General features: G+C 57.6%; 2 protein-coding genes across 9 annotated transcripts in view; one reads left to right on the forward strand and one right to left on the reverse strand.

The window, feature by feature from the left end:
• Positions 1-14,751, reverse strand: part of ESPN (espin) — a 34,165-nt gene extending 19,414 nt beyond the window's left edge. For all 6 annotated transcript variants that reach the window (XM_024976766.2, XM_024976765.2, XM_024976764.2 and 3 more), the window contains exons 1-2: positions 14,272-14,751; positions 10,598-10,791 (exon numbers count right to left, since the gene is read on the reverse strand). In XM_024976766.2, the coding sequence (XP_024832534.1) occupies positions 10,598-10,791; positions 14,272-14,565 (488 nt within the window). In that variant the 5' untranslated portion in view covers positions 14,566-14,751. The remainder of the gene's footprint in view (positions 1-10,597; positions 10,792-14,271) is intronic.
• Positions 14,752-21,058: 6,307 nt separating this feature from the next.
• HES2 (hes family bHLH transcription factor 2) lies at positions 21,059-23,564 on the forward strand. Of its 3 annotated transcripts, none has more exons than XM_005217085.5 (4): positions 21,059-21,230; positions 21,316-21,411; positions 21,750-21,786; positions 21,866-23,564. In XM_005217085.5, exons 1-4 carry the CDS (start codon positions 21,186-21,188, stop codon positions 22,120-22,122), a joined length of 435 nt encoding a protein of 144 aa, XP_005217142.1. In that variant the 5' UTR covers positions 21,059-21,185; the 3' UTR covers positions 22,123-23,564.
• The last annotated feature ends 1,290 nt before the right edge of the window (positions 23,565-24,854 follow it).

Here is a 24,854-nt window from a genome sequence, read left to right on the forward strand (position 1 = left end):
GGTGGATTCTTTACCACTGAGCCACCAGAGACAACAAATAATTTTCTAGTATAAGTATATGCCCACTGGGCATGTGGACATACATATTCTAAACTGTTAATTGTTATTTATCCAAAATTAAAATTGTCCTGTGATTGTTGACAGTCTGGCTACCCTGCAGGTGAATGCCATCCACTGAGCATGTCCCATGTGCCATGACGCTAGCAGGCAGATTCTCAGTGAACACCCTCCTTAAGTCTTACTGTCATTCCCATTTTGCAGAGGGGCACCTGAAGCCCAGGGGATGTGACTTGCCAAAGGTCACACAGCTGGTAAGTGGTGAGCACACATCTGTGTGATGGAGGGCCAGGTGCACAGCAAGAACCAAGGGAGTGGAGGAGGGGCCGTTTCCTGTCTTCATCCCTCAGGCTTCCTTGGGGCCTAGCTTGCAGCTGTCACTGCCCCTCATCCCTGCTCCCAACTCCCACAGAAGGGTCTTAACTGGAGAGCCACTCTCAAGAAGTGGAGTGCTGCTGGGGAATAGGGACACTGGGCTGGCTGCTGGCTGAGCCTCAGTTTTTCTGACTTCACAATGGGTGTGGACACCAGGGTACAGTTACCAGATATGAGCACAAGGTGGAGCCACAGTCTAGGCCCAGACCCAGGAGCTCCCAGTGGGTCCAGGACAGAGGGTAGGGGAGAGTAGGAGCTAAGTCCCTCTGGGCTGGATCAGGACTCTGGGCCCCAGGAACTGCAATTTTCATCGGACATCATACCTTCCCACCCATATGCCTCCCCCATCTATTTGTTCACGACAATCACACACTCCACCCCCACCATCTACGCCCTGCCTCCCTCATCCAACTGCCAGCCATGTGTCCGTTAGTGAGGGCACCACGCAGTCCTCCTCAACCCGGGCCCCTACTCCATCATCCACACTCTTGTCACCCACCCATGACTTGGCCCCTCCTTCTCACATACCCCTTGGACCCTCAGCTGACTTCTCCTGTCCCTAAGACCCCATCTCCGTCCACTTTCCTGACCTCTGCCCGCTGCCCAGGCTGCCCGCAGCCCCCACTGGGCACCCAGCCCCAGATCTCTCCATCTTCCTAATGTGGGAACCTCCTCCTCAGACACAGAACTGCCACTGGCCAGGGCTGACACTCAGCCTGGGACCCTGCCTGGCTGCCCTCCATTACCCAACCCGTGTCACGGTGGAGTGAGGTCATGAATCCCATCCATACACCGTACCTGGAGAAGATGCTGGCTCTCGGCCACCAGCCTCCATACCCTGGTGCCAGCGTCCCCCACCCCTCCCCCTTGCCATTCACATGCTGGTGCTTCAGGAGGAGCCTGTTTAATATTTCATGACTAACACTGCATGGCCTGAATTATTCACTGTGTAACCAAGGCACGAATTGTGGTGCTGGAGAAGACTCTTGAGAGTCCCGTGGACTGCAAGGAGATCAAATCAGTCAATCCTAAAAGAAATCAACCCTGTATATTCATTAGAAGGACTGATGCTGAAGCTGAAGTTCCAATCCTTTGGCCACCTGATGTGCAGACTTGACTCACTAGAAAAGACCCTGATGCTGGGAAAGATTGAAGGCAGGAGAAGAAGGGGATGACAGAGGATGAGATGGCTGGATGGCATCACTGACTTGATGGACATGAGTCTGGAAAAACTCCGGGAGATAGTGAAGGATAGAAGAGCCTGGTGACCCTACAGTCCATGGGGTCGCAAAGAGTCAGAAATGACTTAGTAGGGACTGAACAACAACCACCACCAAGGCACAGCAAGTGCTGGGGTCCTGGGGACTGGGGACTGGAGGGGCCACTGCCCAGGGCCCACTGGGCTCTCGAGGGAGGGCTGAGACAACGCACACAGCTCAGGGCACTAGATCTGCCTGGAGCCTTGTTCTCCCAGTCGTTCCTGCTCAGCAGGTAACTCATGACCCACGGGTGTCCAGCCAGCCTGAGATCTCAGAAGGTCTCAGAAGCTGGAACAGAGCAGGACTTGAGCAGGAAGGGACAGTCCAGCCCATAGCCTCCCACCCGGCCACTGGTTGACACCCATTTGGAGGCTCTGCTACAAAGTAAATGCTCAGTAACCCATTCTAGAGTCACAGCCCCCAGCCTGGGAGACCCCAGAACATGGGGCTGGGGTGGGAAAGGGGGTCCCAGCCTTATTCCCCTCTTCTACATCAGCTTGGAGGCAAGAAGAATGGGCACCCTCACTCTCACTGAAGAAAACTACAAAAATATGGATGAAAGACTTCCTTGGTGGTCCTGGGGCTGAGACTCCAAGCTCCCAATGCAGGGGGCTCAGGTTTGATCCCTGGTCACCCTGGTCAGGAAACTAGAGCCGGCATGCCACCACTAAGACCCAGAGCATCCAAATAAATATATAAATAAATACTTTTTAAAATATGGATGAGCACAAGGAATGAAATAATGAGTTTAGATGGAGAGAGAAGTGAATTTATATAGTAGTATACATATAAGCTTATGTGTATGTATATGGTAGTATACATATACATAACTAGTTTATGTTATGTAGTATAAGTTATGTATAAGGATTAACACATAACAGGGATAGCAAGTACCATCCACTGAACAATTGCTCTGTGCTAAGCGTGGAAGGGAGCACAGTACACGTGTCCCCCATCTAGTCCGCCTAATGCCCTTATAGGGGAAGTGTTGGCATTGCTTCCCTTTTACAGAGGAGACTAAGAGAGAGGCTCACTCAAGAGGCAGAGAGGGCCGCAGTGCAAGAAGGGCCTGGCCTGCGGGCTGCTCTCAAGCAGCGTCTTGCATGCGCTCTCCGTTCACAAAGCCGTCCCTGAAGTAAGGATAATAATCGACACTGAGACATTCTTGGAAAGCCCTCAGCAAGGCCTAGCACCTTCCATGTGTTTTAGGATCCCTCTTCCCTTTGCCTCCGGTGGGGGGGCACTGTGGGCCTGGGGTATCCAGGCTCCACCAAGCATGGGTCAGGCCAGGCAGTATTTTGACCGTGGGGAGTCACTGGAGCATAGGGGTGGGGCCTCGGGGGACCCCACGTGGCTCCAGCCCATTGAGTTCTGGCCATAATGGCGCCATGGGTGACCGATCCAGTCCAAGCCCCTGCCCTTTGCCCTGGCTTCCACCCTGACTTTGCAGTTTGCAGGGCCGGACGTGTTCTTTACCTTCCCGGGCCTCAGTTTCCACATAGGACAAATCGGTATCACAGTTGTGGTCTCTTCATGCCTCTTGTGAGAGACAAAGGGGAAAACCTTGGAAAATAGCAAGTTTTCTCCCAGGGAGGCAGGTCTTGGCTTCCTGGTACCGCTGCCCCAGTCTGACCTAACAACTCCCTCAGGCCCCCCGAGGCTTCAACACCATCACCTCCACACTACCAGCCTCATCTGCTGTCCCCTCCTGCTCCTGAACACCTGCTCCTCTTGGTACCAACAAGCTCAGGCCAGGTCTTCTCAGCCTCCTTGGCTGGGTAGGCCCTGGATGGCCACCTGATCTCCAAATGTTGGGGTGCTCCAAAACCTCCTTTCTAAACACACTCTGCTCCTGGTGAGGTCATCTATTTCCTGGGGTCAAAGGCCACCTGTACCTAGTGCCACTCATCTCTCCAGCTTGGACCTGGAGTACATGCGGCACCCACCTCAGTCCATTCAACCATCCGGGCACTGAGCAGTTTCTTGAAATTCACATGCTTTTTTCTTCTTTTTAATTAAAAAAAAAAAAAATTTTGGCCATTCCCCATGTATTGTGGGATCTTAGTTCTCCAAGCAGGGATCAAACCCACCCCCTTGGCCATGAAAGCACAGAGTCCTGACCACTGGGAATTCACCCTTTACATGCTCTCCCATGGAGCAAATCTCTCCAGACTCCCTCACCCCAACCTTTTGGTCCCCATTTCGGTAAAGGACACCAGGCCACCCTCCCTTTAGTCCAAGCTCTAGGAGTCTTTGGAAACCCTTGACTTCTTTTATAAGTCTGAGTTTCCCTAGCAACCATCACATACATCAAGAGGTATACTTTTCTTCCTCTTGGGAACAAAGATGATATGGACAGACTGTAACTATTAAGTCATCCTGGATGACACAAGTGAATCATGGGATGCTTGGAAGGGTTTGCTGAAAATCTCCATCCAGGACTGGTGGCAGCTTCCTGCAACTGTTGCCACGAGGAACAAGGACCGAGCTGCCCATGGAGGCAGACCCCAGTCACAGAACAGTGTCTTCAGTATCCTCCCCACTGGCAATAATTTCTGCCCCCAGGGAGGTCTGGCAGGGGCTGATCTCCACCCGTTTTAGATCTGGGTGTGGGGTAAGGTCACTGGAACGGAAAGTCTTGGAGCCTTTGGCGGGGCTAGGTCTCTTATTCTCTGATCACACCTCTGCACTTATTTGAAATGATCCACAATCAGGACTGGCCTGGGGAAGAAACGCAGCCCTGATTTAAGGAAGATTCTAGAACAAACATCTTTACACCCAACCCATCAGCAAGCCTGGAATAAGCCTTCACTGGTCTGTAATTCTCCCAGACTTCCAGGCCCTCCTGGCTCACCATGAGGACAAGTGTGACCCCCCAGGGCCACTGCCCTGGCCAGTTCTACCTGCTATGCTCCCACGCCAGGTCTTGGCAGGGCCGGCCCTCTCCCACTCAGCTCTCACCTCCCCACAGAGGCCTTCCTGGGACTCCCCTGGAAGTCCAGTAGCTAAGACTCTGGATCCCGCATGCTACAACTAAGAGTTTGCCTGCTGCAACTAAAGATCTTGTGTGTTGTGACTTAAGACCCAACACAGCCAAATAAATAATTTAAAAAAGAAAGAGAGAAACGCCTTCCTGGACTCCCTCATTTTAAAGAAATCTCTCAACCAGTGCCTTCAAACTACCATGGTCCACTTCACAGCACTTGTGACTCTTGAATTGTCTTGGCACATTTTTCATTCATCCCAGGGACACCCATTAGGAGGCTTCCACAGGCCAGGACGGGGCAAACAGTGAAGACAGCAGAGCTCTGCCCTCTTAAACCTGGGTCCACCAGGGCCACCAGGGCACCCAACGCACTGGTGCATGAGCAGGAGCATCTCTGTGTGTACACATGCTCTTGGTCTGGCCCCTTCTTTGACCCTGGGAGTGCCCCAAGGCGGCTCCATGAAGCCATGAGGACTCACTACATCCCCAGCATTAGCAGGGTAGGCACTTAGGCTACATTTGGGTGCTAGTCGTTGAGTGAGTAGACATGGGGGTGAGTGAGATGAGCAGCCGGGTCTGGAATTCTGTGATGCCTCCTCGTGTGTGGCCTCAGCTGGTCCATTTGCCCATGGGCCCCGGGAGGCCTGGAGGGAGTTTCGTCTGAGGTCACAGGCAGTGAGCTGCAGGCAGGGCCGGACAAGACCTGGTGGATTCCAGACTCCTCCCTCCTTCGGTGAGTATTAATGAAGTGTCAGGCCCTTGGGATGCAGGATGGAGAGGAAGAGATGCTCTCATTACAGGGGGAGCCAGATGATAAGAGGACACGCTAAGGTACACAGAGAGTAATGCCAAGTAGTGGGGAGAGTGAGGAAGACCGGTAGGGAGGGTGTATGTCTATGTCCTGGGGGCACGACAGTCTGAGGAAGGCACAGGGAGCAAAGACTTGGAGGGGGAAGGGAGCAACCCTGGGCTCTCTGGGGAAGAGAATGGGAATGACCCATTGCTGTTGTTCAGTCACTAAGTCATGTCCGACTCTTTGTGTCCCCATGGACTGTAGCCCACCAGGCTCCTCTGTCCTTCACTATCTCCCGGAGTCTGCTCAAATTTGTGTCCATTGAGCAAAATGTGATCCACTGGAGAAGGAAATGGCAACCACTTCAGTATTCTTGAAGCGGGTTGACCTGAGCAAAGGCCAGAGGTCAGAGGGCACAGGCCTGCTGCAGAAGCAGTAAGGAAACCCGAGAAACAGAGCAGAGTTGGTGATTAGGGAGCAGCTGCAGGTGAGGTGTGGGGGGGTCCAGAGTGAGGAGGGCTTCTGGGCTGCTACAGGAAGTGGCTTTCTCTATCAGTGACGGAGAAGCCTGTGGCCTAACCAGGGATCTGATCTGTGGTCTCAAAGGTGGGTACAGGTAGACAGGAAGAGGGCAGAGGCCAATTTGGGCCTGGGTGCCATGACAGGCTTAGATCAGGAGTTGCCTATGGGCCATGATTCCATCAGGTCCCTCCTTTCTCAGAGCCTCCCCACCTGGGTCAGTGTCCCCAGTGTGCCAGTGTGGGCTCCCCCAGGCTCCGTTGCCCAGGGAATCTCAGCAAACACAAGGGCAGACCAGGGAGTGGTAATTGAGAGTGAACGCACCCCACTGCCTGTGGTAGAAACAGAAGCCTGTCAGGGAACAGCAGCCCCAGTCCCAGGCAAAGGCCCTCAGCCTTCTAAGGGGGAGCTGAGCCATAGGTCTGGGGCTCCCTAGTATGTGAGCAGCTGAGGCTTCTTGCTTGAGGCCAGGGCTGCCTGAACCTTCCAGCTGTACAGGGCTCCAGGAGCAGCCAGCTTCCACAAAACTCAGCACTATGGAAGGAAAACAGGCATCCCAGATGAACATGAAAGGCCCTGAGAGATTAGCGCCCGGGCCAGGAGTGGGAAACTCAAGCTCCAATACTCTGGCCACCTTATGTGAAGAGCCGACTCATTTCCCTGATGCTGGGAAAGATTGAAAGCAAAAGGAGAAGGGGGTGGCAGAGGATGAGATGGTTGGATGGCATCACCGACTCAGCGGACATGAGTTTGAGCAAGGAGATAGTGAAGGACAAGGAAGCCTGGCATGCTGCAGTTCATGGGGTTGCAAAGAGTCAGACATGATTGAGCGACTGAACAACAGGAGTGGGAGACAGACCGAGAGGAGGTGCAGCTTGGTCAAGGCCACACAGGGAGCCAACGGGACCCCGGCCGGTCAGCTAGCCCCTCGGAGACACCATTTCTGATTCTACAGCCCCATGAGGCAAGGACATTTGTTTGTTTGGTTCACTGATGTGCCCTGGGTACTTGGCCCAGAGCAGATGCTCAATAAATATGAGTTGGATGAGGGGACTCCCTTGGTGGTTCAGTAGCTAGGACTGAACGCAGTCCTAATGCAGGTGGGCTGGGTTCGAGCCCTGATAGGGGAACTAGATCCCACGTGCCACAACTAAGGGTTCACAAGCCACAACTAAAACATTGTGTGTACGGCAACTAAGACCCGGCGCGGCCAAATACATACATAAGTAAAAATAAATAAATATTTTTTAAAGGGAGTACTTAAGGACTTCGGGAAGGTCATGTACACACTGCTATATTTAAAATGGATAACCAGCAAAGACCTATTGTACAGCACATGGAACTCTGCTCAATGTTACGTGCCAGCCTGGATAGGAGCAGTGGGGTTTGGGGGAGAATGGATACATGTATATGCATGGCTGACTCCTTTCGCTGTTCACCTGAAGCTACCACAACATTGTTAATCGGCTATACTCCAGTACAAAATGTTTTTGGTGTTTAAAAAAATTAAAATTAAATAAAAAATATAAGCCACTAGTTACACAAGTCTGTCTGTAAAATGGGCTGATTATAGAGTTACTGCCCAGGGTGAGGCTCAGACGGCTGCTTGGTGTCAGACCCCTGCAGGCACTCAGCAGGAGGGAGCTGGTCAGAAATCTTTGGGCAGACTGGTTTTCTGGCTCTCCATGACTGGTAGACCACGGCAGGGCCCCAGGGGGGAAGACAAGGCCTGGAGCCCTACCTAACCCCCGCCACTCTCCCCAGCTTCGATTCTCAGGCCTAAGCATCCCAGCAGAGCCCAGGGCTCTCTTCTTGTTACTCAAGCCCCTGGCAAGCACATGGCTGAGGCAGAGGGAGCATGAGACAGTTCCTGGGCCCCAAGATGCTGCCGCCAGGATGGTCAAGAGCTCTGAGGGCTACCTGCTCCCCATCCCCTCTGTGGTCCCCCTCCACCAGACACTAGTGCCCTTGGCCAGGAGGGCTGACCCTCCTGACTCCATCTCCCTCAGACCCAGGGCCTGGGACAGCTCCGGCCCAGTTCCAGCCAGCCCCCATGCCAGCAGCTTAAGAACTCTTTCCCCAGGGGGTTCAGAGGGAAGGTCCCATGGGGCAGCAGCCGCTGAGGTCGCGGTGGCAATTCCTCTGCCTCTGGGAGGACTTGCCCAGTGGACCGGGATAGATTGGAGGAGGGGTGGTGGGTATGGGCCGTTCCTGCACTCTCCAGTCTTTCCCAGTGCCCCCACGTGCAGCCCATCTTTGGCCAGGCCCTCCCCTGAGGCCTGCCAGCCCTCTTGCTCCTCTGCAGCTTGTCAGAGCAGCCATGGCTCATGGCTGCCCACAGCCTCCTGCACAGGATCAAGTTTCCCACTCAGTAGCAGCTCTTCCTCCCTCACCTGCCGCCAAGGAGAGCTGAACCCTAGTGAATAATTCACAGAGTTTCACAGCAGGCTTATGAGAGCAGAGCCCAGGTGGCCTCCCCCAGAGCCAGGCTCCCTGGGTCCCCTGACTGCACCCTGCAGCCTGCCGCAGCCTGGGCCTCTGCCCCTCCCCAGCCCCTCACTCCCACCCTGGGGTCCCCGGCCTTGGGGAGCAGGAGTCTCTACCTCTGAGGTAGGGAGTGGGCGCCAGGCCCCAAGTCCTCCAGCCAGCAGGCCCCACCTCAATTCCCAGCCCCCTCCCCCTACCTGAGCCCAGCCTGACAGTCACACAAAAGTACCTCCTTATCAGCCAAGCCACACATCTCTGTGGGAACAGAGCCCCAGGCCTCTGTCCACTTCCCTGAGATTCATGGGGGGCTGGTGGCTCATCGGTGCAGGCCATCTGGCCAGAGAGAGGGTGCCAGGGCCCAATCACAGCCAGCCCCACTGCATGGCCTGGAAGGGCTCAGGGTCCCCCAGGCCCTGAGTGCCAGGGTTCCCCCAGCACAGCCTGAGCCTTCCTAAGGCTGCAACCCCAGCCCGTGGAGGCTTGTCCTAAGCCCCAGACTTCTCCATGAGGATGGGCCTGGGGGCCAGCCTAGGGCTTCACCCCCACCTCCATCAGCACTTCCGGGGTGGGGGCCAGAGGTCCTCAGTTCACACCACTGGAGCTAAGTTGGCATTGCCATCAAACTGGCTTCCTGGGACCCATCGTGTGCGATGGGGGAGGCTGGCAGGTGTGAGAGGATGAGCACAGCCTGTCTCTCCCCTCTTGGGACCTCCGTGTTGGGTGAGGGGGTGGGGTGAGAACCACCGAGGTGGGGACACACACAGGCGCAGTGCCCCAGTCCTTACCTGGGAGTCTATCAGGGAGTCTGGGACCAGCCCCCACGGGTGCTGACGGTTGCAGGGTGGGAGCCGACACCCAAGGGTGCCTGGGGCACTCCTCCTTGAAATCCCACTGATTTTGATGTGGCCCAGACCCTGGCTTGTCTGGAGGCGGAGGGTTCACTCCAAAGTGGTACCCAGTGGCTTCTGGTGGGGACGGCTGTGAGACCTTTGCCCCGCAAGGTGCACTTGCTGGTCTCCCATTAACCAAACCAGGGGCCCTTGCTTAGCAAGAACAAGCCAGGCCCAGCCATTCTGGGCTGAGCCTGGGGGCTTTCAGCTGCTCCACCTGCACACCATGTGCCTCTGCCCGAGGGGCTGCCCATTGGAGCCATCCTGCCACCCGGCTGTGGGGCCAGCCTGGCCTCCTGCCTGCTCCCTGGCGGCCAGTGGCCACCCCACCCCCTCTCACTCAGGGGTGAGGACAGGCCGTCCCACCTTATAGCTCTCAACCTGAGGCTGGGTTCTTTGTCTCCACTTATTTCCCAGGTGTCCCCTTGAACTGACTAAGGTCACCAGTCAGAGTTCCCACCTCAGGTCCCAGGGTCACTGGTGTCCCACTCCCTCTGGGTCTGGGTGGTATCCTCCCTGGAACCCCTGTTTCCCTCCAGGTACATCTAAGACCTGGCTCCCTCCTCCCCAGGAATTCCATGACTCCCAGGATCTACACTGAACCCCATTCTTCTGCACCCCCACCCCACCCTGGGGTGCACCCAGCCTATGGCTCAGCTGCTTTCTCCGACCAGCCGCTTGCCCAGGGCCCCAGGGGGTTTGGGAGCCCTACCCCCCGGTTAGTGGGAATGAGCTGCTGGCCACAGGGGAGGACAAGCTGCTCTGTGACAGGCCAGGAGACAGGGCGAGGGTCTGGGCAAGGGGCTACCTCCCTTCACTCTGGATAGCAGCCGTGGCTCCTCCTTCTTGACTAGAGTCTAGGAGCTGCTAGGCGTCATCTCTATGCCCCATTTAGATCCGTCTTGCAAATTAACCCAGGCCAGAGCTAGAGGGCTGCCTGCTGCAGGCTGGTAAGGATCCTGGGGAGGGGAAGTGGTCTGTGTGGCCATCTCCAGAGCTGCGGTGGGCTGGGGAAGATCTGCCTGCAGGGCTCGAGGCTTGTGGCTGTGGGCAGCCCACCAGGAGGGGAGAATTGTCAGCTTGTATAGGCACGGTCTCTGGCCAGGCCCCTGGCCATGGGATGGCCCAGAAGCAGTCATTCCCCTGGCATGCTGGAGAGGGAGACAACCTCAGGTATCCCCCAGAGCCCCCGCCAGCCCACCCAGAGCCCCCTGGAGAAGAGGGTCCTTACTCAGGGTGGGACCTGACGAGAAGCCTCAGGGAGGGGAAGTCTCCTTTGGCGGCGGCATAGTGAACAGGCAGGGCGCCTGTGTCTGTGGCCATGGTGGGGTTCCCACCGCCGTGACGCAGCAGCCAGTTCACCACCTCGGGGTGGCCAAAGCGGGCAGCCAGATGCAGGACTGTGGCACCAGAATTGTCTCTGTCCTGTGGGAGGAGACCTTGTTAGTCCTGAGCCTGGTCCTGCCTCGCTCAGACCACTTCCTGCACCCCACCAGCCATCAGGGCCACTCTGTCCTCCGGCGCCTGACTGGCCCCCTCTGAATCTCAGTCCTCAGTGCAGCACCATGCCTTGCATGCTGGGCTCTCAGGACATGGCACCTGTCATTGTCCCAGCAGGAGTGCCTGTCTGTCACCCAGATGCTCAGGGAATACCCAAAGGAGTCACTGGGTCAGGAAGGGTGGCTACTGGGCCTGCTCTCAGGGTGAGGAGGTACTCCCTGCACCTAACCCTGCCCCCTCCTTCACCCCCCTCCCCCTCCCCAAGTATCCCATAAAAAGAGGCCTCCAGGTTGATGTACCTCCAACACCCCAACCTCAGTGCAGAGAGCCGCCCACCCCAGCAGACTCCCTGCTCCCAGCCCCCAGGGAACAGGCTGTGTCCCTGTGGAGGAGGAAGCCTCTGGCTACTGGTGGGCAGGACCCAGGCAGTTAGCCAGTGGTGGTAGGTGTGGGCTAGAGGCAGCCCTGGGGAAGGGCTTGAGCAAGATCCCCTCTCAGGCACTCCAAAGGAGACAGGCCAATGCTTTGGGCCCTGGAGTGCTGATAGCATCTTCTGTGAACATCCAGGTGTGTGTGTCTGTCATGGGAGAGGGTATGTGACCTGCAGGCCAAGGTGGGGAGACACTGAGAACCCAGAAGTCTGGACTCAGAGGCTCGGAGTTTGGGACAGTGGGCATCGGATCTGGAACGGAACGAGCTCCCAGCACCAAGCACGTGGGATGCGGGAGAGGTAGGCAGGGAGCCTGGCAGGGTTATGGGGAGGGGGGTGGGGCAGTGGTGGAGGCAGGCACTGTGGGAACAGGTGTGGCTGAGGCTGCGGGAACTGGAGAGACCCTGAGCTTAAAGAAGGTGCATCTCAGTCACAGGAGAACTGCTGAGGCTCCTCTAAGTGAAGAAGTGTTGGTTGCTTCAGTCGTGTCCAGCTCTTTGCAACCCCATGGACTGTAGCCCGCCAGGTCCCTCTGTTAATGGGATTCTCCAGGCAAGAATACTGGAGTGGGTTGTTAGTCCCGTCTCCAGGGGATCTTCCTGAACCAGGGATCGAACCCAGGTCTCCTGTACTGCAGGCAGAATTTTTTACTATCTGAGCCACCAGGGAAGCCTCTAAGAAATGCGGGAAGTGAGGGGGCAAGGGAACAGGGCCCAGGGGCACGGTGGGGAGGTCACAGTCAGACTGGGGTGGAGGACAAACGGACTGGCTGATGGGCTAGAACACAGGCAGAGAGGAAGGGGAGGCAGAGAAACAGCCCACAGGAGGCAGAGGATGATGCTGAGAGGCCTCTGTGTGCGGAATGCCCGCGGAGGACCAGAAGACTGGTTTAGTCTGTCCTCCTGAGCCCAGCAGCTTCCCTCATGGCTCAAATAGTACTAAGACTCTGCCTGCAATGCAGGAGACCCGGGTTTGATCCCTGGGAGTGGAAGATCCCCTGAGAAGGAAATAGCAACCCACTCAAGTATTCTTGTCTGGAGAATCCCCTGGACAGAGGAGCCTGGAGGGCTACAGTGCATGCGACCATGGGATTGCAAAGAGTCATACACAACTGAATGACTAACATACTTCCTGAGCCCAGCTGACAAAACTGGCTAGAAGTGACCTGGACAGGCCCACAGTGAAAATATGCCCTGCACTCCAGCTCTTGAGAAAAACCCTCCTTCCCATTGGGCCTGGGGACAGTGGGCCTGAGGCTCCAGGGGATCCTGATGGCTCTGGGCCCCTGGGTGGGGGTGGAGAGGGAGGCCCCAGGAAGGAGAGGATCACAGGCCTGTGACCTGTCCCCAAGGTCTCAACAGCTCCAGAGGCCCCAGAAGCCTCACGTGCTGTGGCCTGCACCCTAAAGCTGCTTATCTCCCCAGGCTGAGCAGGGCCTGGGATCGAGGTCATCCTCCCCTACATACACACTTCCGCCCCCAGCACCCAAGCTGGCTGGGGCTAGAGGGCGGGGGACTTGATAAGCTGGGCACAAGGCCACCTGCTCCTCTACCTCCTCTCTAGCAGCTGGGGAGGCTTCCGGTCAAAGCTGGACACCCAAATCGGGGAGGCATGCCACCTCCCAAAAGGATGGGGAGGCACCACATGCCAGGAACTCCTGATAACGGAGCTGGCCCAGAGATAAGGGACCTGGCCATCTTCCAGGAAGGGTGGGATGGGGGGCCTTGCCATCCTGAGGCTAAAAGGCGGGGGGAATGGGGCCTGGCTATCCCTACGGCCCAGCCAGTCAGCTCAGAGTTGCCCCTGCCTCCTCTACTACATCCAGTTAACACAGTGGTCTCTTGCTAAGAGGAAAATGAGTTCTGTCCCTCCATCCTTGGCTTTCCCCTACAACCATAGGATCCTGCAAGTTCTGAACCCAGCCTACGATCCTACAGGACCTGGCCCTGCTGGCTTCTCCCTGCCTCATCCCACTTCAGACATGCTCACCTCTTTGCTGTCCCCGTCACAGGACAGAATGTGTCCCCCTCAGGGCTTCGTACTTCCTGCTCCTTGTGTTCAGAATTCTCTGGTCATCACCTGGCCACTTCTTACCCATCAGCCAAAACTTCCTTCAGAGGTCACTCCTCGGGGGGGCCTTCTCTGGCCACCTTGCCCAAGCAGCTGCCTGATGCTCCCCCCATATGGCCTAGCAGTACCTGGTGGTACCTGGCTTACTCTCTAGCCTGTGTGTTTGCTGTTCAGTGTCCTGATGGACTGACAGTTCCAGGGGATCGGGAGCACACCTGGACCCCAGGTCTAGACCCTGCTGGATGCTCTGTTTCTGGCAGGACTGAGCAGGAAAGCTACGCACCAGACCTGAGCTGCCTCTTTTCATCCCACTCAGGAGAGGCCAGACTGGCTGATACCAGCCCGGTGGCCGCTGAGTGAGACCAGGTGGGGTCTCAGGCAGGAAGACTCAGGCTAAGCTGAAGAAGCTCGGAGGTGGGAAGGTGCTGATGTCCTGGGATCAGCTCAAATCCTGGGAAGGACCCCATTTACCAACTCCCCCCCTCCTTAGGGACACATGCAACTCAGCCTGGGGTGGGCTGCAAGATTTTGTGCACCACCCTTCCCAGACCTGATCCTGAAGGACATGGGCTTCTGACTCCAGGCCCTCCGTTCCCCCCGCCCACTCTCTCCCTGGATCAGTGAGTTTCCCACACCCTCACCTTAAATGCTATCCTGGTCGAGCCCAACTCCATTCCGGTTTCTCACCTGGTAATCTAGGTGGTGACGAGGGCTTGCCAGAGCATCTGCTCGGGTACTCTCAACCCAGGAGCCCACCCTGTCCCGAGTCCTTTGGAGGAACTCCAAATCAGGCTTGGCTCCGCGGTGCCCCAAACCATCCACCCTTGAGCCACGAGGGCTCCAGGCCAGAACTCCTTCCTGGGGAGGAAGCCCCCTCGGGGGTCCAGTGAGCGGCGCAAACTCACATGCACTCCGCAGCCTCCCTGTGAGAGCAGCAACTGCAGGCAGGCGAGGTGGCCGGTGGCGGCGGCGTCGTGGGCCGGCGTGGCGCCGTTGCGCGCGCGGGCCGCAGCGGGCAGACCGGCCTCCTCCACCAGGAAGCGCAGACAGTGCAACTTGCCGGCGCGGGCAGCGTGGTGCACTGGCAGCGCGTCCAGCGGGTCGCGCAGCGAGGGCCCCAGCAGGCGGGCGGCGTGCAGGGACCGCAGCACGTCCAGGTCGCCCTGGCGCGCCGCCTGCATCGCCTGCTCCAGGGCCATGGTGCCGCCTGCGGCGCCGCGACCCGGGCTCAGCGCGTCCCCCGAGGCGCCATAAGCCCTTCCTCGGGCACAGGGAGAGCCGGCGGCCGGGCCGTCGGGGCCTGCGAGTCGGGAGGCGGAGCGGCTGCCGGCCCGGCCTCTGTCCCGCGTTGCCCAGCCGGCTCAGCTCGGCCTCCGCCGCGCTCTGGGGCAGGGGGCACCCGCGGCGCCCGGCTTAAGGCTCGAGCCTGCCCCCTCCCCCGCCCCGCCCCCGCCCCGCCCTCGACTCCGCCTCCGCTCCGAGCGCTCGACTGCAGCCACAGGGGCGGTGCGCCCAGGGACTTCTCTCCTAATTTATTATACTCCGGTCAGAACGGAGACCCCAGAGGGTGATCAGACTGGGTTCGAATTCGAGAGCCGTCCAGAGCGTCCAGACGAACTCATTCATCAATCCCGTGCCAGTTGGAGGCGCTGGGGACACAAGCCAGCAAACAGTGACCGTGTGATCAGAACAGGAAAACGGGGAGCTAGGGAGTGAGTTGTGGAGGCTACGTGGGCAGCCGGGGAAGGGCCTTCTGGGAAGGGGCGGTGGGCTGGGCTTTATTCGAAGGCGCACAGAGGAAAGCCCCAGGCCTGAGAGACTTGGGGAGCAAGGGCCACGCACCAGGAACCGGCCTAACAAGTCCTTAAGGGTTCTGGGTCTATGCCTTGGAGGGTGGGACGGGTGCTGGGCCCTCAGCCTTTCTGGGTCCCCCAGACCCCAATAACTGTCCTCAGATTTCAGATTTCCCGAGGAAGGGTGAGAAAGAAGGGGAAAAAGACAGGAAGGCCTGGTGTACTCTGGTTTCTGGTCCTAGAGACCCTGGGCTCAGAGAGCGCCCAGAGGTACCCTCCGGGGTGGGGGAGTCAACTGTGAGCTTGGGGCCCTGAGGCTGCCAAATAAATAGAGACAGAGAAGCAGGCTGCAAGGGCTGGGGAGCGGGAGGGGGCGGGCACAGGGGAGGCACTCCAGAGCAGTCATCTGGGGAGCAGGCCTGGGACCCCTCCGCAAGGGTGCAGGATGGCCCTGGGAGGGCAGTGGGCCAGAAGAGCACACTTGCACCAATCTGCCTGCCTGCCTGGCCAGAAGCCCTTCGTGGGAGCTGGAGGGAGGCCCCGTGGGCTGGACAGGAGAAAGAACTGCTGGAAGACGGGCTGTGTAGCTGTAAGAACTCGATCAGCACACCCGGTGACCTTGAAACATCCGGTGTCCTTCCTCCTGATGGGAGTGGCCCTTCCTCACCACCTCCCCACTGGAGCCCTGCGAGTGCTCTGCCAGGGGCTGCTTTACCCAATGGCTAGTGGGACAGGCACAGGATGGTGCTGGAAATGCCTAGAGTGAAGTGTGTGTGTATGTGTGTGTTTTAGTTGCTCAATTGTGTCCAACTCTTTGTGACCCCATGGACTGCACCACGCCAGGCTTCCCTGTCTATCACCAACCCCCAAAGCTTGCTCAAGCTCATGTCCATTGAGTTGATGATGCCATCCAACCATCTCATCCTCTGTCGTCCCTTTCTCCTACTGCCTTCAATCTTTCCCAGCATCAGGGTCTTTTCCAGTGAGTCAGTTCTTCTCATCAGGTGGCCAAAGTATTGGAGCTTCAGCTTCAGCATCAGTCCTCCTAATGAATATTCAGGACTGATTTCCTTCAGAATGGACTGGTTGGATCTCTTTGCAGTCTAAGGGATTCTCAAGAGTCTTCTCCAATACCACAGTTCAAAAGCATCAGTTCTTCGGTGCTCAGTTTTCTTTACGGTCCAACTCTCACATCTGTACATGACTACTGGAAAAGCCATAGCTTTGACTAGACAGACCTTTGTGGACAAAGTCAAGTCTGCTTTTTAATAGAACAGTGGGTGTCCAATTACCTGGGGCCACCACTAAGTGGCGCCACATGCAGTGGACTTGGAGTGTCATGAGATTAGTCGCTCAGTCCTGTCCAACTCTCCGCAATCCTATGGACTGTAGCCCAGCAGGCTCCTCTGTCTGTGGGGATTCTCCAGGCAAGAATACTGGAGTGGGTTTCCATGCCCTCTTCCGGGGCATATTCCCAACCCAGGGATCAAACCCAGGTCTCTTGCCTTGCAGGAGGATTCTTTTCCATCTGAGCCACAAGGTACCCTCCTAAACTGGATCTTCTGGGCCTCAGTGGCCATATGGGTTTCTAGCCACTACCACCACACCAACCCATCTCACTCCCCCATGGGACCTGTGACTGCTGGGGTCTAGGACCCTTACCCAGTGGTTTTCAGACCAGGGGAGGGAAGAGTCTTAGCCTGGCAGCGTCAGCGATTCAGCTGACACTTGGTGCCTGCTAGAGCAGCCCTCCTACAGCCTACATAGTGGCAAGTGTACCCTGAGTGTTAGGGGTACTTTGAGGACAAAGAACTAAAGTGGCTTCTCTTTTCTGGGGGGTGGTACACCACACGGCATGTAGGATCTTCCCCAACCAGGGAACGAACTCATGCCCCCTGCATTGAGAACACAGAGTATTAACCACTAGATCACCAGTGAAGCCTGTAAAATAGCTTATCTTGAAGGCCCCTCCCTGTGCTTTCTCCATTAAAAAAAAAAATCCCTGCAATTCTTATCCTTTCTTCCAAGGGGCCCCTCATTCCTGGACACTCTCATGTATCACATGGTTTTATCATTCTGGGGATCAGATCACAGTGATGTGCTGCTGTTATGACACTGATCAAGGCAGAAGAGCTGTCCCTCCCACTGCCCATAAGGACACCTCCATAGGAGTCACCTGTGAGCACCCATCCTTGCTGACCGTCTTCTCAGACTCCTTTCTGAGGATGCCACTCAAAGTCAGGCTGAGATACAGGCCTTCTCTGTCCTTTTTGGGCTGCACTGTGTCCACTGGATCCTCCCAAGCATCTCTAGAGAGCCCATTACCAGCAAGAACACAGTTTTGGAAGACCTAACACTTACCAGGCATCATGCCAAGCTTCATCTGCATATTTAATCCCACAGGGATGCTATGAGAGAGGCACAACACTACCCCCATTTCACAGCTGAGAAAGCAGGCACATGGAGGTTCTTTTTGTTTTGCTTATTGCTTTGGTTTTTAACTTAATTGTAATTTTTTAATTTATATTTGGCTGCAGTGGGTCATTGTTGTGGCACACAGACTTTCTCCAGTTGTGGTGCACTGACTTCTCATTGCCATGGCATCTCTTGTTGCAGAACACAGGCACTAGGAGCATGGGCTTCAGTAGATGTGACACACGGGCTTACCTGCTCCATGGCATGCAGGATCTTCCAGGACCAGGGATTGAACCCATATCCCCTGTGTTGGCGGATGGATTCTTATCCACTGGATCACCAGGGAAGTCCTGGTTTTGCTTTTTATTTTATCTTGCCCGAGATGACACAAATAGTAAGGGGCAAAGCTCAGAGGCAATGCTCCTGTGCCTTTCCTTCTTCCCTCTGCCCCTGAAGTTCCCTCTGCCCAGAGCACCTCCAGTGTCCCCCGCCCTCCAGATATCAGTTTAGGGGCTCCCTCCTCCACCTGGAGATTCTTCTGCTGGGGTCAGGCATCTGCCCATCCCAGTTACGTGGAAAACACCTGTTCAGACCCATCTCCCCACTCAAGGGCAAGGACCCAGGTGAAATGTGTCCCCGCTGAACCCTAAGTGGTCTCAGCTTCCTTAAAGCCTGGATCCCCGAATTCTGTCCACTGGGTTGTCTTACCTAAGTTCCCTTGCTTATAAATGACTCCTTTCTCCAGATAAACCAGCAAAACCCCCAGAACTCTTCTGACGAAGGGAACAGCCATGGCGGACTAGAGGAGGGACTTTAAAATCTGGGGTAGGGATTCCCCTGGTGGTCCAGTGGTTAAGAATCTTCCTGCCAATGTAGGGGCACAGGTTTGATCCCTAGTCCGGTAAGATCCCACATGCTGCAGAGCAATGAAGCCATGTGCCACAATTACTGAGCCTGTGGTCTAGAGCCCAGGAGTTGAAACTGCAGAGCCCACGCGCCACAATACCGAAGCCTGCAGAGTCTAGAGCCTGTGCTCCACTCTTAGAGAAGCCATGGTAATGAGAAGCCCATGTACCCCACCTACAGAGTAGCCTCCACTTGCCACAACCAGAGAAAGCCCACACAGCTATGAAGATCCAGTGCAGCCAAAAGTAAATAAACAAACACAATTAAAAAGGAAAGGTTAAAAAACAAACAAAACAGAACTAGGGTAACTGGAATTTCCTCGCAGTCCAGTGATTAGGGCTCTGTGCTTCCACTTCAGGAAGCGTTGATTCGATCCTAGGTTGGGGATCTAAGATTCCGCATATGCTGCAGGACATAAATAAATAAATAAATAGTTAAAGTGAAAGTCACTCAGTCGTGTACGACTGTTTATGATCCCATGGACTATACAGTCCATGGAATTCTCCAGGCCAGAATACTGGAGTGGGTAGCCTTTCCCTTCTCCAAGGGATCGTCTCAACCCAGGGATTGAAACCAGGTCTCCAGCATTGCAGGTGGATTCTTCACCAGCTGAGCCAAAGGGAAGCCCAAATAAATAAAATTTGGGGTAACTGAAAAGGGAGTTTTCTCCCCCACCCTTTAGGCTTCAAAATGGTGGTCCACAGACATGGACAGGGCTGTTCTAGGAAGAACCTTCTTCCCCAGGAGTCAGGTTCAGGGTCTCTCAGCCAGGATGCAGATGTTGGTGCAGGGAGGGGGGCTGTTGGTACAAAGACAAATGAGCCAGTGTATGTGGCCCAGGTGTGGTAGGTGGGGATCAGTGAGGGATCCATGAGGTCCCTTTCTTTGAGCCCCTAAAGAATCATTAATGACCTCGGAGGAGACCAGCTCATAGGAGCTCTGAGCTCAACGACTGGAGGAGACAGTGGCTTAGGCATCCCCAGGCCCTACTCCACTAAATATGCCGATTTATTCTAATAGCTAGCACAGTCATCGGAGAAGGCAATGGCACTCCACTCCAGTACTCTTGACTGGAAAATCCCATGGACTGAGGAACCTGGTAGGCTGCAGTCCATGGGGTCGCTAAGAGTCAGACACGACTGAGCGACTTCACTCTCACCTTTCACTTTCATGCATTGGAGAAGGAAATGGCAACCCGCTCCAGTGTTCTTGCCTGGAGAATCCCAGGGGCGGTGGAGCCTGATGGGCTGCCGTCTATGGGGTCGCAGAGAGTCGGACACTACTGAAGCGACTTAGAAGCAGCAGCAACAGCAGCACAGTCATGGAGTGTAAAAGGGGTGAGAGCCAAACGGCCCTTAGGGTACAGCATGTATTCCACACAAGGTAGTCAGTCAGGTCTGGGCAGCACGAACTCCCCGACTCGCCAGGTTGCTCGTCCTTTTCCTGCATGGCGCGCTGCCCTCTCAAGCCCTGCGGGGGGAGCACGCGGCCTGGGGACTTCGGCCAAACGTCGAAGGTGGGGCTCGGAGATGGGTTGGTGGAGGGGATGGGCCCCCTCCAGCACTCGGGACAGCGCCGGTCGGCTCCACCCTGTGGTTCCTCCTCTCGGCCGGCCGGGGTCCGTGGGTCCAGCCCGCCCTCCTCCCGTGGGTCGGCCTGGCGGTCCGCCGTGCTGGCCGTTGCGCGGCCAGCCGGTTGAGGGCGGGCAGCCTCGAGCAGATGGGCGGGGGACGCCCAGCCAGTTTGCGGCAGCAACGGCCACGCGGCGCGGAGGCGGGCCCGGGGGCCGCTGGGGCCCGGGCGGGCAGGGAGAGACTGCGCCCAGGACCGCCCCGCCCCGCCCGTCACGTGAGCTCCGACTGTCCCGCGGGTGGGAGCCCGGAGGTGGAGCCAGTGAAATGAAAATGAGCTCCGAGTGCTCCTGGGTTGCCTCGTCTTCTTTGGGCCTCAGTTTCCCTATGCAAAACCGAGGACGAGGGTGTGGGGGCAGGTGTTCCCTTAGTCGGTGAAGGCTGGAGGACTCTATGGAGCCGCAGGGGGCTTAGTCCTGCCTGGCCAATTTCCAGCCGTTGGAGCCGGGGCAAGTTGAGATCTCTTTCCGGGCCTCAGTCTCCCCTTCCAGCCCCGCAAGCCAACTGATGGGGCGAGGAGTCCCTCCCCGTAGTAGAAACCTGAGCTGAGTAGTAACTCCCTGACGCCGGGGACTTGGGGGTCCCGCCGCCCCTGGGTCCCCTGCCCAGGCCCAGGGCGGGGCTCAGAGGAGCCGCTGATCTCGAACGAGAGAAGAAAGGCGTCGCTGGACAAGGAAGGGCAAGGGCCTGGCCCCAACCTCTTCCCTCCAGCCCACACACACCCCCGCAGGTTCTCTGGGAGGAAGGCGCCCCAGGCCCGCGACCCCGCCGCAGATGGGACGCCAAGGCCTGGAGCGGGATCCCGGGGGCCCCGCCGTCCCCCCTCCCGCCCCCACCCCGAGCAGGAACAAAGGCGGAGGTGGGACCCACAGGCTGCCTGACTCCGCGGGGCGGGGCGGGGCGGGCCCGCTGCCTCCTTAAAGCCCGGCTGCAGGCGTGGCGCGCGCACCACTGGCTCCGGCTCTGGTCGTGCACCGGACCTCCCTGCGGGCCTCGGTCTTCTTTCGGTGTCCGCGCGCTCGCGCGCAGGTCTCCACCGGCCGGCCCCACAGCGGCGCCACTTTCCCGCCGAGAATGGGGCTGCCTCGGAGGGCAGGGGACCCGGCGGAGCTGCGCAAGGTAGGAGCCAGGGGACTGGCGTCTGGGGGCAGAGCGGCGAGGGCTGGGGCCTGGACGTAACCTCGGCCTACACGCCCGCCTGCAGAGCCTGAAGCCGCTGCTGGAGAAGCGGCGCCGCGCACGCATCAACGAGAGCCTGAGCCAGCTCAAGGGGCTTATTCTGCCGCTGCTGGGCAGGGAGGTGAGTGCTGGGGCCTCGGGGCTCCGCCGGGCGCACTGGGGCTGGGGGTAGGGGTCCCTGGGCGCGGGGCGAGGAGGCCAGGCGGGCAGAGATCCTCTTGCCCCAGGAGCCGATAAGGGGCCAACGTGCGGCGCCCAAGGCTCGGGGAGGCCACCCACCGCGGGCCACGGCGCGCGGAGCACCCAGCTCCTGGTAGCGCGGTGCTCACGGCAGCCTGCGGGAGGTCTGTCTTGTTTGTACGTTTCTCTGTCCCTTTCCTTCGTGGCCCGGCGCAGAGCTCCCGCTATTCTAAGCTGGAGAAAGCGGACATCCTGGAAATGACCGTGCGCTTCCTGCAGGAGTTGCCTGCGTCCTCCGGCCCGACGGCGGCGCCCAGTGAGTGACCCCACCCCGCCCCTGCCCGGCCCCGCGGCCAGCGCTCCAGCCCGCGCCTGACGCCGCTCTCCGTCCGCAGCACCCTCCGACAGCTACCGCGAGGGCTACCGAGCCTGCCTGGCGCGCCTGGCTCGCGTGCTACCCACCTGCCGCGTTCTGGAGCCTGCGGTGAGCGCTCGCCTGCTGGAACACCTGCGCCGGAGGGCGGCCAGTGCCACCTCCGACGGCGGGCGCTCTGGGGACCCTTGCGGCCCGCCAGCGCCCTCCCCGCCGCCCGCCCCCTCGCCCTCACCACCCGAACCTCCCCGGAACTCGGGTCTCTGGAGGCCCTGGTAGCCCCCAGGGCCGTTCTACGGACCTTGCTGACTGCGTGGGACCAGGGGCGCTGGACAGACTCAGGAAGCTCTTGGAGGCAGCTCCCGTTCCCACCACAAGGGACCAGCCTGGTACTTACAACCGGGGCAGATCCGGATGTCTCTGATCTGTGCTGGCAGACTGAAGTCCACCGGGACCCAGGAAATAAGGAGAGAGGCCCAGGTTCAGTTCCAGTTTGGGACGTCTGGGCTGGAAAAAGCCTCCTGCCTCAGCAGGCGGAAGGGCTCGGGAGCTGGGCCGGTCACAGCTGCCCCCAAAGCCCACACACCTGCCCCAGTGCTGGCAGCAGCCCAGGCGCTGGGCCAGGAGCTCACCTGAGCCAGGTGCAGTCATCTGCTCTGACTGGTCGTGCTCTCCCAGCCCCGCATGATTCTGCCTCCTTGCCAACATCCTGGGAACCTCTGGGCAAGCGGCAGCAGTGGCCTGAAGGGCTCTGCGGGCGGGGGAGCCTTGACCTCCACTCCTGGCTTCCTGCCTAAAGCTTCCAGTTAATTATAGGGACAGGATGCCCCCAGGGCTGTGTGCCTAGAGGTGGGGGCTTCCTTAGGTAAGCTCGGGAAGGATTTATTCCCTCAAGCACTAAGTTAGCACCTGTGTACCGCACACCAAGCCCGGTGGTCTTGGGGTGTGAAGAGGGATACTACAAGAGTGAGGATGCCCTGTGGCCTGGAGGAAGCTTGCTGCCTTGAAGGGCCGGGCCTGGGGCCCAGCACAGAGCCAGTGCTGATGCGGTTAGCCTGGGGCAGCAGAAACTCAGAGGATGACATGGCAGGTTGAGGAACAGGAGTCCACTTTTCTCATTTTCTCTTTTGAACTGCTCTCTGCTACTGTCAGGGCAGATAAGTGGAAGCAACTTGTTCTTAAGATTTTTCTGGCTTCCCCATGAAAGCCAGAGAGACTTTGAAGGTGCGGAGGGGAGGGGGTGCTGTGGATCCCAGCAGCGGGTGCCAGATGATCACCTGTTCCCCCCCAACTCAGTCATGTTCCCAGCATCTTCTGGGGCTTCACGGAGCATTTATGGGAGATGGGGAGTCCTCACTCCCCATCCCCAGTCCCCAGTCCAACCAGCCTGTGTGAGGGACTGGGGCACTGGGGCAAGAAGATAGAGCTGATTGCAGGGGGGGGGGGGTGGTCATTAAACTGAGCTATATGTCACATAAATCCGTGATGACCTAGGCACTGACTCCAGTGGCAGGTTTTGGGGAAGCTGCGGGCGTCATTGAAGAAGTCAATGTTAAGACAGGAGGGTGAGCTCCTGGCAAGGTGGGCTGTCCTACCACCTGTCTGGGCCAGCTGGCTGGACTGTATGCTCCTGGAGGACAGGGCTGGAGCTGAGTGTACCTCTTTGTCCCCAGGGAACTTGGCACGTGGCGAGTGCTCAATAAACATCGTGAGCTAATAAACAGGTGATGTGACTGGTCCATGCTCTATGGAACCCCGACAGCCTGGTTTTTGACTCCCGCCCTCCGGATCCCTAATATCTCTTTGAAAAGCTGCTGCACCACAGCCCATACTCCCCAGGACAAATGTGGGGGAGGGAGTGGAGAGGGGGGAGGGCAGTCCCTGGGAACACAAGCCTGCTTGCCTGAGCGCCCAGGAGCAAGTGGAGGAGGGCAGGTAATCCACAAGCCCACGTCCACTTTGTGAGTTCAAGTTTCCTCCTTGAGTCAAGGACTTCTATTCCTTGGGCACACCCTGGGCAGGCTCCTTGACCCTTTAAATAAGAACTTTCAGTAGGGGTTTAAACTTGGTAAGAACTGACCCACTAGAGGCCACTGCTTTCTTCTGAGCCCATCTGGGTCCCCAACTCTGTGACTCTCGTTGACCTGCCCCTAATCAAGCCATAAGACAGGCGGTCAGGGGGCGGGTGTGTTTAGGCCAGTGACTCACAGGGTCAGGCATTCTGGGGTTCTGAGGCTAGTCAAACCCTGGCAAGGAGATGAGGCATGCCCAGGCAGGTGAGGTTCTGTGCCCGAGGTGAGAAGCTGGTTTCCCAGCAGGGACATGCAGGAGCTGTCTAGAAGGTCTCAGCTGGTCCTCCAAGCTGGGCTTGTGAAATAGGGACACCAACAGCCCTCCTCCACAAGGCACCTGCTGGCGCCTCCCTCAGGCAACTCCCCAGGTATTCCCAGGGCCCTGTCTCGTGGTCAAAGGTGAGCCCTGGGCAGAGCAGGCTCCTAAGGTGTGGGAGGGAGGTGGCCTCATTCAGGACCATTGAATGAGCCTTACAAGGCTCACAGGGTGCCCAGCAGACAGCTCTTGCGACATTCTCTCTGCTCTGGTCCTGTGACTGAGTCTAGCTGCGTCTGGTTATCATGCTTGGTTGGAGAAAAGGCTCCCACGTCTCGAAAACCAGTGGGTGAAATGGTCCAATGACCTAATGACGGCGGGAGCATTGAGCTGTCGAGGAGACTCAGGCTGGGGCCAGGTCGCACCCAGCCCGCTGGCACCAGTCACTTTGGAGAAGGCAGGTGTGGTTTCCATGAGTGAGAGAAAAGAGCAGGTTATCGAGGAGGACTCTCTAATAAACATTTACAAATTGCTCTGCCCTGGCTGGGAAGCCCAGATTCCGAGGCTGAGTCTTCCACGAGTTTATCTGGAATAAAATCGGAATGAGCATAGCCTGTGGGGACTGTCTGGAAAAATCTGTGCCTTTGAAGTGTCCTCCCCAAAGTGCTTTGGGGCGACCACTC

The sequence above is a fragment of the Bos taurus genome, chromosome 16, assembly GCF_002263795.3.
Source record: "Bos taurus isolate L1 Dominette 01449 registration number 42190680 breed Hereford chromosome 16, ARS-UCD2.0, whole genome shotgun sequence".
NCBI lineage: Eukaryota > Metazoa > Chordata > Mammalia > Artiodactyla > Bovidae > Bos > Bos taurus.